Raw genomic sequence first — 13,969 nt, 5'->3', positions numbered from 1 at the left:
CGTGACTAGATAATAATGTGTGAATTATCAAAGTAGATATGTTGAAATTTTTTAGATTGGAGTATTCCTCTGTGTACATTCAAGTAAATGAAAATGTTAAACAGTTTCAAAAATCTGCTTAAAATTCCATCTCGTCTGACTCGAGGCAAAGTCACATAGAAATGACGATCATGACAATACACAAACAGGTTCAAATTAACCGACTCGTTTATCTTGGAATAATAAACGTAATATTCTTTTAACATTATCCGTTTCTTTAAGTGCACACATTTCTGACAACGAAAATTGAATTTTACTGTATCATGTAAATTAGAGACAAAGTAATTTAGATATACACACTTCATACATATCTTTTAATAGTATGTTTAAAAATACTTTTGAATTTGCAAAATTATAAAATAATGAACTTAAAATATTTCAAAAAGATGCTTGTTTAGAAAAAAAACTTGGGAACATTTCTGCCCTATATCTAATCATTTCATTTACATACTTTTATAATCTAGTAAATAAATATACTTAAATATGTTTAGGAATAACTCTGTTGTTATGTTTTTGTAAAACCATACGTTCAGTTTAACTTGAAATGAAGTGAATTTTTTAGGACGGGATTATGTATTTGCAAATATGAAATAAAAAGTTTAGTTGTGTGTGGTTAGTTTTTGATATTTATTTTTAGAATATAATTACAGTAATGTAATAATGGGATGCAAGTATGCAAATAATATGGAAATTATTCGAAGGTATACATAGTTATTGGTTTTAAAATAAAATATACAAATATTGATGATAAATTGGATAGAACTTGAACTATTTGAATAAGAAGTTGGAATTTGTAATACAAATAGACGATTACCCATCACATAAAAATATTAAGTTACACTTCTGTTTTTCTATTGGTACATTTAGTACCAATATCTTATAGATAAGTATGATTTAATACTGATTATAAAGTAAAATGCAGGAAAAGCCGGGAATTTACCAGAAAGTTAAGCTAACAATAAGCTATGATATGTTAACTTACCACCCTGCATGACGCCATCGAAATAGAAGCAATATTTTTGGACTTGTAACGAAACTATGCGCTTGATTGAATTGAGCTTCTACAATATAGTGGCACGTATAACGAACTTTAAGAAATGTCTAGCTTTTTTATAAATATCTTTATAAGTAAGCAACAGAAATGACGTCCATCATACCCTTGCCACCGCGCATATCGTTTACTCGTGACAGTGATTCCTTCCTTCAACAATTTATGAATATAAAAAGTGGACTGACTTTATTATTTTTAAATATATTCGCTACCATATTACGTATGGAATTTTTGCAATTCCAAAAATCGTTTAAAAAAAAACGTAAGATATTAATGCGATATTCCTTTAATATCTTAGAACTAATTACGATATCAAAAAAATTGTACGGGTCATTCCACGCGAAATCGGGCACGTTTCGGAGCAAGTTCTTGTAATTTGCTCAAATTTGAATATGTTGTAGTCTTTAACGATATTTAAATGTACTCCAAAGGATTTTTCAAAATTTTGAAAATTGTCGATTTTACAGCTGTTTGAAGTTAAGTGCTACCTTTTCTTAAAAAAATTATAGCTATTGAACTAGTAAGCGGATGGAGATGAGCTTTACGGTGCTTATAGAGAAAATATTGAAGTTTGTAAAAAAAATTATTTCATTTAAAAAAAATTGTTTTTTAATCATCTTTTTTGCAATTATTTTAAACAAATGCAGGTTTTTAAGATGATGCGCGATTTTAAAAATCTGAAAAAAAAGGAGAATATAGTTTGATCCTTCCCCTTGATGGACAAACTTTCAAAAAGATGGACATTTTAAAATTGTCCCTGTGAAAATTGCCGAAAGTTGACGCTGCGTCGAGTCGCACTGCTGTGGCGGGCGCGTCGTTGCTGGCAGCCTACTCGACTCCAGCGGACGAACGTGCGTTATTTGGAATCAAGGCGACTTCACCCAACATTATTCTACATTATCTCCGAGCATTTGCAAGGTTTAATGCAATCAATAAATATTGGTAACTCAATCTTCGTGTTATTCTTGAAAACATAAATATAATCTCTTAAATCCTAGCTTTCATTTCGAAGCAGCCAATTCTGATTCATAATGGAAGTCTTCCTTCGATGTTGTAGCATCTTTCTGAGATAAACGTGTTTGTCCTTTTGCTATTCCACCCTCTTAGCACGACAGTGTGCAGCACGGCACTATCCTCAGACGAGGTGTAGCAAGGCACAAATTTCCTGAATCTCACAATTTTCGTGCGGCTGAGGTACAATAACGCGTGTAAAACTCACTAGTGCAACACAGCACCTCGAACTCAATTAGATTTAAGGCAGTTTACTCGTGTAATTTGACATGTGCTCTGAAACTGCTCAGAAAAACAAACATCGTAAAGAAACGTAAAGAAACTCGAAACAAAGTCACGAGCGGTTCTTTCGAAACCCTCTGAATCCAGCGCTAACAACAAGACAGAAGACTGCATGCCTGTCGTTTCGCTTTACGACTACAAACATGTCCTTTACTGCAAAGAGTATTAGTATTAACACTCTTTACTGTTCGCAGCCAATTAGCTCGGTTATTGCCGATTGCCCAGGTCTCACCGCGTGGAGGTTGCTGCGAGTGGAGACCTATCGAGAGGTAAGTACATAATACAGCATCAAAATTCCACCGATCTTCTTTTATAATAACCTTAAAGTCAAGAATTTAATCTGGGAACCAAAAGAGGCAGAGTACTTGATCATCATTGATGATAAAAACATAAGGTGGTGACTTCCTCATCAAAAATAAGAAGTAAACGCGAGTGAGACGAACAAGCGAAGTGTTGAAAACAATTATTTGGCAAAGTAGGCCATCCCAAAAATCGACCACAGATCGGTGAAATTAATTCTATAATTCTAAATCAGCAAAGTGATGACTTATTCAGCGTAGAATGACCCACAGGGTCATTCCCAGCTAGAGCTGTTGTTTTATGAAATAATCGGGTACTCGAGTGCCCGTGAGATATTCAGGTAAAGAAAAATTACCTTGGTTGTAATGAGATACCTGGATAAATGAGATGATTGAGAATCTCGATTCGGATTCGGAATCGGGATTGGAAGCCGACCGTTTATCGGTAATTTTTGGCTAACATTGGTATCAATCGACAATGAATGGAATACACTGCAAGCAATTGAGTGTAATATTGTCTGAACATTTTACGTTATAATTAATTATAATCGATTAAATGTAATTATTTAAATGTTTCTTAACAAGAGTAAGGAAAACACACATTACACTGTTCGACAAATTTTGACTTTTTTTCGATTTTGTAAGCGTGAATAAACATTTCTTATAGATTTCGACGTGCTGATTACGAATCTGCAAACCGTTTTTTTCCAGAACGTACAGTTTTTGAAAAAAATGACAAATTTTTAACTTTGGGATTTTTTTCTGTTTTTACCGTAGTAGTTATTTAGTTGCTCTTTGCACGAAATGATTCTGTGGACTCTCCTGAATAAAATAATATAAATAGTTATTAGATTATAAACATCGTAATAGGTTTAAATAAGAATTAAAGTGAAAAGGACACCCAAAACACACCCATTTTTGCTGATATTTTTCACTTTATTTCAAAAAGTAAGGGTCTAGGTGAAAATTTGACTATACCACGCGATAGAGCAAACCTTTCTACTAAGGAAAGCATCAGGCGAATGTCCAAAATTATTTTTGTTTTCAATATAGAAATAAAATAGTTTGGCGAAACGGGCGGCGGCGACAGTGATACTCAATGACAGCGGCGCGCGTCTCCGTACCACTGTCTCCGCTGCACGTTTCGTCAAACTATTTTATTTCTATATTGAAAACAAAAATAATTTTGGACACATTCGCTTGGTGCTTTCCTTAGTAGAAAGGTTTGCTCTATCGCGTGGTATAGTCAAATTTTTTCCTAGACCCTTACTTTTTGAAATAAAGTGAAAAATATCACCCAAAATGGGTGCGTTTTGGGTGTCCTTTTCACTTTAATTCTTATTTAAACCTATTAAGATGTTTATTATCTAATAACTATTTATATTATTTTATTCAGGAGAGTCCACAGAATCATTTCGTGCAAAGAGCAACTAAATAACTACTACGGTAAAAGCAGAAAAAAATTCCAAAGTTGAAAATTTATTATTTTTTTCAAAATTGATTTTTTCAAAAACTGTACGTTCTGGAAAAAACGGTTTGCAGATTCGTAATCAGCACGTCGAAATCTATAAGAAATGTTTATTCACGCTTACAAAATCAGACCCGTGTTGAACAGTGTTATTAGTGTTTTTATTGGCTTATATAAAAGTATGTCTAAAGTATATACGACATGGCATCAATTATATAGGACCCACGGTTATTTAAAAAAAAAAAATTGTACTTGTACTAATTAATCATTATTTAAAGAATAACAATTAGGATACATTTCTTGGATAATCCTGTCGAGGAATTTATAGTTGTAAATGCGAACAACATTGATTTTTGCGTTTTTCTAATTTTTATTAAAAATTAAAATATATTCAGCCGCAAGAGTTGTAATGTGTCAGCAAAGCAATACCATATTGAATTTTGTAAGCTTTTCCAATCAATATCGTGGCTGAGAGAAAACCCTCAGCAAACAGTCAAATCTTGAATTCAGATATTCGACTAACTTTAGATATTTCATAATTACCTGGGTACACGGGTAATTTCTATTACTCAGATAATTCGGGTACCCAGTATCAAAATTTGAAAATGCGATTAAAAATACAATTAAATTAAAGATTAATTTGGAAAACAAATTTTTAAATTAAAATTAAAAATTTTAAATTAGTACCAATATTCATTGGTATTTGTTCCACAACAATTGTAATTATAATTATGATTAAAGTCACGATTCTGAGTTAAAAACAGTAAAGTTTTGAACCAGAAGAAAGGTAAAGCTTTGAAAATTTATCGTGAAGCAATATTTTTGAATTTTTCATTCTACTGAAAAGGTTAAAAAGCAAAGTTGAGACTAATTAAAAAAAAAGTAAATTTGCTGTATCGAGATCTGAATACTATCTTCTGCCTGTGACGCAGCGCATGGATTTTGGGATCGAAAATTATGGCGGAATGAGTCCAATAAACAGCGCAAACGGACAGGATTGGGGTTATGCTTGTGTGGAGCAGTATGAATTGTCACATGCCGTGACAAGATGTCTTCCAGTGTCGTCAAAGAATACAAGAATGGGGGTATGGCAGGCAATGCTGTCAAATACTGTGCGGCACTCGTTTATTCTATAACGTCATCGGAAGAGATTTTTTTCCGGCATCTGGCAATGTGGTGTGGAGTTCGATAGGTCATAGTGGTAGTAAGTTGTTTGTTCCACGTCCTATGATTCTGGCATCACTGAATTCTACACAATATCGATGTTTATACTTTCTTAGACAGGGCAGATAAATCGGTTAATTATGCGATCAATTAATATTTCCAATAAAATAGTGATCATAGTAACAATCATAAATACATTGTAACATCGAATAAAGAATTTTATTATACTATTTTGCTACATATTTCATTTTACTCGTTCTTCATATACCTCGTACATATTAAATATATCAAGATGAAAATTAGTAAGTTAAGTATAGTAAGATGGAACTTATAGGAACTAAAATTGTTGTAATTGTACGTTTTGTTATAACGCATGCAGCATCCTTTTGAAGTATCTAGATTCGGCTGCCACTGCTTGGGATACTATTTTCGCATGATGTATTCACTGTTTTTGTCAATGGGTTTAATTTACGCTGATCTCAAGATCGTGAATAGTGGGGTTAGGTCATCGGAATTTAGGTGTAACAGCTCTATTGAAATTTAAACGAGTACTACACAATTGGAAAATACAAAATTTATACTAGAGACAGTAGTACGAAATTAATATAAAAGCAATAGTGTGTGAACAGAGACGCTAAATAGAAGTAAAAATGGATATCAAATTCAAATGAATACACGTTAGTAGGTACACTTAACGTATCACACTGTAGAAATATTTTCTTCGTAAGTATCGATAGCTTTTTATACACCATTTTTATAGTTCTTAATAGCGATGACAGGAACGATTATTTATGAGGAAATAATACCTTAATACTTTTTTTCGATTTGGTGGTAAGATGTAATATGAAAATTGCGTTCAAGATAGTAAACTTTAAAAAAACCGCGCTCCTGATTCAGAGTGAGCATTTCTCACATCTAGTGTGGTACTACGTAACTACCGTAATTTAAAAGTAAGGATTAATGCTCGTATGATATCTCTGAAATGTCAACGGTAGGGATGTTGATTCTTGTTGAAGAAATCGATTTTTCAAATTGGTATTCATCAGAAGTTAGAAAATCGAATCACTGAAATATCCATTTGCAAAAAATTACACACCCATGAAGATGGCAACATAACTCAAAAAAGTACATTTCTCAGGAAAAGCTTAAAGAAGCTATTTATGAGCATTAAACAAAATTAATTACTAGACAAAATAATATTATTTGAAAAATTGAATTTTACTAAGTAATTTCAAGTTAAATAAATTGTCAAACAAAGAATTATTCCATAATTTTCAATAAAATACTCCACGAATAAAAAAATTATTTCCACTTGTAGAATGAACTTACATCGAATACATTCTTTATTTGTTATTTTTTAAATAAAAATAACTGGAATTATCTTCATTCTAAATAATTTCTCATTTAAATAATGCCCAACTCTGATATTATATATTCTCTATATCTTGTTTCTTTTTTTTTTAATTGATTGGATTCTGTGGGAAAATATTAATTCATGATAAAATCGGCCAATACGAGATCAATACAGAAAATCCGTCTGCTGCTCTAAAAAAATCGACCTTTTGAAAAAATCAATTTAAGGTTGACCTTCGTAGTCAATGGTCAACGTTATAAGGATAAGAGGTCTTGCGAGCCCTCCGGATAAATACAGTTTCTACAATTGGCACTAACCAAGATATCGATTTATTGAGAAAGTGTTAAAATTGTTACAGAAAAATTCATCGGTAGCTACTTTAAAACTCTTCTACTTTCTAACTTTGTTTGCTGTTAAATGCGTGGAAAAATACAACTTTTTTTAGTTCGTGTATTCTAGAAGAATTTGCCGACACATGAGAAAAATTTCGTTTACCCGTAACATCTGTGGTGAGTACAAAATTGTTTCCTTAACACATTATTTACTGGTAAATCCTATTATAAACCTATTAATCCCTTGACCTACGATTTTCTGTCGTAATTTTATCACCTTCACTGCCGATCTGAAACGGGTATCTATCCTAAACTGCCAACCGCAGAGCACCCATTAAGCGAACATAGACTCCTCACGCAATAGTGCGTGATCGGTTACTTGCCAAACATTCTCATCACACGTTATCGCGTAGTCGGCAGTGAAGATACTATAAAAAGTGCACGAAACTGACTCGTTGTAGGTCAAGGGGTTAATAGGTTTCCGGTAAGTAACATGTTAACCATCTTAGGGATTGGTGTGGTGTGGTTTGTAACAAACTTAGTGTTCTCGGTATATTTTGCGATATAAGTGAAGCAGACGTACATTTTTTTAAACTAAAGTAGGGGTCGCAGGAAAACGTAAATTCCCGTTTGCGATCCTTAAAGTGTTAATGCATGAAAATTATTTCGGAAATATATAATTCCAATACCTATTTCCCATAGAGTTGTAATTTTGTTTTGACTGAATCGATAACATCGGGCGCGAGTTGAAAATAAAGTTCGGGACATGGATCAGTTAGCTTGGACATGCACTATGTTTTCAATAGAGAAATTAAAGTCAACAGATGGCGTTAAAGTCAGTTCAGAACTTGAATTCATAGAAAAGCAATTAATTATTAGTATTATCGTCCATCGTCAAAGGCCATTTGAATTTTGTTAAATGTAAGTATGAATAAATAAATCAACGATGTTTTTATGCTTGTATGAAGACAATTCTGTCTATCGATTTTATTGTCAGATCGCTACATGTGTAGCTACAAACATGTTACGTCTGTTCTATCGTACTTTTTGATTTCTAAATTCAATGAATTTTTTGAAAACTGATATAAAGCAATAAATAAAAAATACTATTGTATCATAATTTTTAGCTATATGTAAGAGGAGCAATAGATCAGATGAAAGAATGAGTAAGTGAATAAGTCATTTATAAGGTTCTACAGTTAATTTATAACATTAATTTGTACCATCGGTAATTAGTCTTTAATAATTTTATTTTCCTTTGCAATCCTTATATTACAAAACATACTTTTCCAGACACATTGAAAATATGCTCTATGTACATTGGATTGTTGCCTAGTTTTTGTGCTAAACATTTTTTTTGTCCTCGCTGTTGTTCCGATCATTTATTTTTACAAGGAGTTGATATTAATAACTATATTCGCGTAGGCTTTCGTACAATAATATGATTATGGCAGTACATTTACATGTAAAAGTCTATGTTTGCTTCTTCTTTCAATTGTTTCTGTTATACATTCAAATATTCTCTCATATTTATATTCATATTTATATATATAATTCATTTATGTATTTATATATATTTATATATATATCATATGAAAATCTACAGTACTTAGAATTATGTGCATCAACTAGGCGTACGAAAGGAAAGTTTCTTTCTATCGCTTTTCATTTTAATCGTAAGCTTTATTTTTAAATAATGTGGCAAGCATCAAAGTGCCGATGCTGCGACATGAGATCTAGGAATTCGAACGTGTTTCCAATGGAAAACAAGAGGTTTTCGCATTAATGCATTAAGCAATTCTTATCGAGGATGGAGATTTTGCATTCTAACGGTGTTGAAAATTTGCTGAAGTTATCAACGCAATTGGCGTTTTTATTCATTACTACACGCTTTCATTCATGTTGAGATATGTACGAATCACAAACAAGCTGGCAAAAGCGCGTTGCTACTCGATTTGGACCCCTTTTTATATCGTCCTTCAGGAATCGAATGATAGCTGTTTTCTCCTGTCCTCTTTTTTAATCATTTGGTTCACCGCAATGTTTTCCTTCGCTTTTCCCACTCTTTTTTTTTTCGTTTTGATCAGTCACCTAAAGATTCGCTACGTAACTAAAAACATTATAAATGTCCTCCTAGTATTGTCTAAACGTGCTCTTTTTCATACATTTTTTGTTTCATTTCATTTTTTAATTTTCGCTATTCCTCACATTCAGTCTAACATTAGATTATTATTTATAATATTTATAAGAGCTTGGAATTATTATACTCTTAACGTAATACGAGCTAGCCTTTTTTTAAACGATTTAACACCAAGCTGCTATGTACAAATTGCCGTTTTTCCAAGCATAACTTGGTTACAACACGCGGCGCTTCTTGTCCTTTCCGGTTCTTTAAAAATGAATTTCTCGACACATCTCATTGTGGCAAAATCTCGCAATGATTTGCAAAAACGAAAAAAGTCGAATTTGTTGGCAGTATATTACAGTTTGTTCATTAGTTGGTAGAACAAATATAAGCGTCGATTGTAAACATTTAACGTCTACTTCTCTAACTAAAATTAGCTGTTATAAATCAAAGAAACATTTATAAAGAGAAAAAAATGAACTAAATCGAAACGCGATGGCTTAACACGATCGCATTTATTTCATATACTTGAAAAAGAACACGAAGAAAACTATAAACGAACAATCTAATTTCTATACTAAAGTCTTTCCTCTAATTATTTTCTTTATAGCTTTAAAATTCTTGTTTGACATTCCGTCGATTCTTTACTTTTGCTCTGCCAGACACACAGTGGTTACGAACTGTTCTGTTTGTTGTTTCCTTCTCAGCGAAATTGCTGACTTGGGTTACTATTAGTATTTAACAACTGAACAGTTTTCGGATATTCTACAATAATAAATCTAATTTTTTTATTTACTTCTGTGAACCTAAGACTAGTATCAAAAGACCCAGTTTTGCTACTTTTATTTAGAAAAATCCTTCTAGTTTAATCCAACTGGTATCAATCAAGTAATCCAGTCCTGACTTTAGAAAAAGAAACAGCGTAATCTTTCGAGCGTTCATAATCACCTAAATAAACTTAGTCACGAAATGCGTATCAAAAGTTGCTGTGTCTTCTGATATTTTTTTAATGGTATTTCTTGCATTTTGTTTCCTTCATAACTTTTAGAATCACTTAGAATCGAGTCATATGTCTTCAACAGAAGAACAGTTGCTTCTATTTATTTCAACAGATCTACATTATAAAACACGTATCAAGAATTGTAGTTCTTTTGCTGTTTCCATTACTCTAAGAGAGTCACTCAGCTATATTACTTCTGTTTTTAAAAAGGAACTCTGTAGTCTTCAGCACGTTCCATATCATCTCACGGAACTCGATAATGAGACACGTATCAAATTGTTTTCATCAGAAACATCTTGATCATTGTCTCCTGAGGTTCTTTAATCATTCAGCTAGGTCCACCTGAATTTCAAGAGACAAGAATAAATTCTTCTTTTATCTACAGAATCTTCAACCAATTTAATCATGAAATACGTATCAAGAGGTGCTGTTCCTGTGCTTTTTGTTTTTCGCTTTGGTAGGCTCAAATTCATCCTCACTTCTTCGTCTTTTTTCTTTTAGTTGCTTTTCCATAGCCAGCATAGTTATCATTCTCTTATGAGAATCTCCGACAATCCAGCCATGCTGCTCCAGGCGATCGTCTTCCTCTTCTTCAACTGCAGGAACCACCTCTAACATCTCTTCTTCATCACTTGAACTGGACCAGTAATACAGTTGATTAGCAGCTGCACGTTTTCTTCGACCAATTGCTACTCCAACACCTTCTTCGACTTTGTTCCATGATTTTGTTGTTTTCAATTCTTCATCACCTGAATCTCGCTTACCGCTGGCAGATCTGCTCTCTTTTTCCTTCGATCCTTTTGAGTCTGTTCGGTTTCTCGACCTGTCATTAGTTGAATTTTTGCCCTTCTTACCTGTCGTAGCCTTAGCGTCTCCCTTTTGACTTTTTCTCGGTTTCGTTGGAGACTTTGGATGTTTCTTTTGTTTTCCAGGCGATTCTTGATTGTTCTCATTTTTGTGATTGTTTTCTGCGTTTACTGACTTATGACTGTTCTCCAGATCGTTTAGACCTTCGTCGTTTTTAACGCAAATATCTTCATCCATTTTGTTGGGTTTCTTCTGTTTTTCTTTTGCTTGGTGTTTTTTCTTGTGTATTTGCTCAAAAGCAATTTTTTCTTCTTCAGTACTTTCTGGTTCTTTTGTGGTCTCAGAATCTATTTTAGCATCAATAGTATTTTGAGTGAGAGACTCCTCCTTCTTCTTTCCAAGTTCCCTTAGGATTTCTTCTTCTATGGCCTTCTGTTCTTTGGCTATCATTTGTTCATGCTTTTTCTCTATGTATCTCTCTTTTCGTCTTTCCTTTGATTCTCGCTTTTGCTTACGTGGCTTCTCGTGGTCTGACCTGTCATTAGATTTTCTGCTGTCTCTTGGACTCATTTCTTCATCAGAGCTACTTATTTCTGCCAGCAGGCCTTGCTTGCCAATTGCACATTTCCTCTGTCTTCTAGTTGGCTGGAAATCCATTAGAATCCTTTCTTGTTCTTCTTGCATTTTCTTTAATTGCTGTTCTTTTCGCTTCTTTGATTCTTGAACCTTCCTACTCAGGAAAACGTGAAGCGGAAGGTTATCAGATTCTTTCTGTGGTTTTTCATTAGTCGATAATTTTTCTGGCAAAGAAAGGAGATCATTATCTGGTTCCTCTTCTTGATCTTCTAAAGAAGCAGAACACTTTTCTGTCGATTCTTCAATGAGATCAAATGTTTTATCGACAGTTTCTGTTGGTTCTACCGTATCAATATGCTCTACAGGCTGAGCTTCTTTATTTACATTGTCATATTTAGTCTCTAAGTTATTGTCAGCCTGATCTAAGAGATCCAATGCCTGCTCCAAAGGAATCAGTTCATCATCCTGTATATAGTCTACTTTACCACCTACCTTTTCTTCAGATAAGTTTTTGATTTTAGGTTCATCTGAAACATTTTCGATTTTTGAAACTGTTGATTCTTCGACCTCTGAGTCGACAACGGAACTGTCTTCCCTGTATAAGTCATCTAATTCATAGTTTCTTTCGTACTGATTTTCGGTTTCCTCATCACTGTTTCTCTGATCGTCCATATCTTTTCTCTCGTCAATGACCAAAGGATGATCTGACATCTCTGATTCAGATTTTTTATTATCGCAATCATTTTTAGTGGCATCATCCTTCAAATCTTGATTTCTCCACTCGTCCACATGATACTCATTCTCGGAACAATATTTGTTAATCAGTTCTTGGCTTTGTTCAATAACTCCCAGCTCTTGAACCTTTTTTGTACTCTTTTTTACCTTTCTCTGCCTCTTTGTTTCGTAATCCATATCTTCATTTTCAAACTCACTTTCGGACGAGGTATACAACTCCGCAAAAATATTCTGTTTTCCTTTAGAACAGGTTCTTTGACTTTTCGAGATCCCTACGCCAACATCCTCAGCCTTCACTGCAGTTCTATACTCATCAGAGCTGTCGTTCTCATACCAGGCATTTCTATTCTTTTTCTTGGGGTTCTTATTACGTTTTTTGAGTTTCGGATGCTTCAAATTTTGCTCTGGAGGTCGCTTAGATTGTGACTGCTTTCTTTCGACAAATTCATCCATAGGTCCAGTGATGTGACGCTGTTGTTCTTCGCTCTGAAAAGCCTTTAGCGCGCCTTTGGTTTTAGGAGCAAACTTCTCTAATTCCTTGAACTTGCGGTCTATTATGGACTCTAGCCTGGTGCTTAATGCGTCTCCAGGTTTTCCATTCTCTAAGGTATCGCCAATGGCTTTGGACATCAGTTCTGCTACATCCACTTCCTTGGTCTTTAAGCAATTCACTTCGTACCCTGGTCTGTTTCTGTAGGACATTACACTGCCTAGATTTGGCTCCATCTGACTTTCTTCTTCGTCGAACTCATAAACGTCTTTTATCCTGCCTGACACGAACTCTTCTTTACGTTCAAAACCATCACGACGTTTTTTCCTCTCAACTAGACCTCCGTGCTCACCGCGACGGATCAGAGGGAAATCTTGATGCTTCTTCGTCTTTTTCGTTTTCCGCTGTCTATGAACGTTTAACTCTCGGAGAGCAGCCTCGGTTTTCGACTTCTCTTGCTGCTTCCTCTCGTTCATTTCCTTCTTTTTTTCGAATAGTTCCTTGATGGGGTTCCTGGTCTTCTTCTGCAAATCTTTGGAGACGGTTAATGGAATGGGATTTGGTAGTGACTCCTTCGTTGGTGAAGTTTTGACGGATTTGATGTCTTCTTGGGATGTAGAGTCACCCGCTGTGGAAGTCGGTGCTCGAGCACAGGCTAGTTCTGCTAAAAGCTTCATTGGCGTAGATCCACTGTGGACAGAATCAGTACAGGGTTCAGTTAATGCGAGTTATGGGTTACATTTTTACTTTACTTACAAGGAACATCACTCAAATAGCACGTTAACTTTGTTTTTAAATAGATCGTGCAAGAAAGATTTAATAGTTTTTTTATATGTTCATAAGTTTTCAAATTACATATTCCACTTAAGGGAGAAATTTCTTTTTCTCTTAATAAAAAAAATTTCTTTTGTATTCTTTATTAATAAAATAATGTGGTAAATTATTTTCAATTTTTTTATGTTTTAATTTTATGTTTAAGTAGCTATAATATTCTTTTAGACAAGATTTGATTGCTTTTTGCGCCTAAAGGGTGTCCTAGCGAACACTGTACAGTACGTTATTTTCTAATGTATTAGAGATAAAAAAAATTGTTTATACAGGATTGCATGGTTCGACGGAGCTAATTTATTAGCGAAGGCGAATTTTTTGTAACATTATTATTACATGAGATATGATAGTCAAGTTTGGTTTTTTAAACGGAACTATATATTTTTTTACAGATCAGTTGATAGTGTG

At 33.8% G+C, this 13,969-nt stretch overlaps 2 protein-coding genes across 6 annotated transcripts in view; one reads left to right on the top strand and one right to left on the bottom strand.

Moving 5' to 3' along the window:
• The first annotated feature begins 2,464 nt into the window (after positions 1-2,464).
• On the top strand, positions 2,465-5,657 carry LOC143180796 (uncharacterized). The gene is made up of 2 exons (XM_076380762.1): positions 2,465-2,652; positions 5,083-5,657. The coding sequence occupies exons 1-2, from the start codon at positions 2,527-2,529 to the stop codon at positions 5,284-5,286; spliced, it is 330 nt and encodes a 109-aa protein (XP_076236877.1). The 5' UTR covers positions 2,465-2,526; the 3' UTR covers positions 5,287-5,657.
• A 2,292-nt stretch (positions 5,658-7,949) lies between these two features.
• Positions 7,950-13,969, bottom strand: part of LOC143181101 (uncharacterized) — a 110,922-nt gene continuing 104,902 nt past the window's right edge. For all 5 annotated transcript variants that reach the window (XM_076381321.1, XM_076381325.1, XM_076381324.1 and 2 more), the window contains exon 9: positions 7,950-13,423. In XM_076381321.1, the coding sequence (XP_076237436.1) occupies positions 10,543-13,423 (2,881 nt within the window). In that variant the 3' untranslated portion in view covers positions 7,950-10,542. The remainder of the gene's footprint in view (positions 13,424-13,969) is intronic.

This window comes from Calliopsis andreniformis, chromosome 6 (genome assembly GCF_051401765.1).
Source record: "Calliopsis andreniformis isolate RMS-2024a chromosome 6, iyCalAndr_principal, whole genome shotgun sequence".
NCBI classification, from domain to species: Eukaryota; Metazoa; Arthropoda; class Insecta; order Hymenoptera; family Andrenidae; genus Calliopsis; species Calliopsis andreniformis.
This window is presented reverse-complemented; position numbering and strand designations above follow the sequence as displayed.

What these genes read in the sequence shown, in the direction of transcription:
- LOC143180796 (XM_076380762.1), top strand. Translation starts at nt 2,527, where the DNA reads ATGTCCTTTACTGCAAAGAGTATTAGTATTAACACTCTTTACTGTTCG. An exon ending in GAGTGGAGACCTATCGAGAG is followed by an intron (nt 2,653 to 5,082) that starts GTAAGTACATAA and finishes CCTGTGACGCAG; the next exon opens with CGCATGGATTTTGGGATCGA.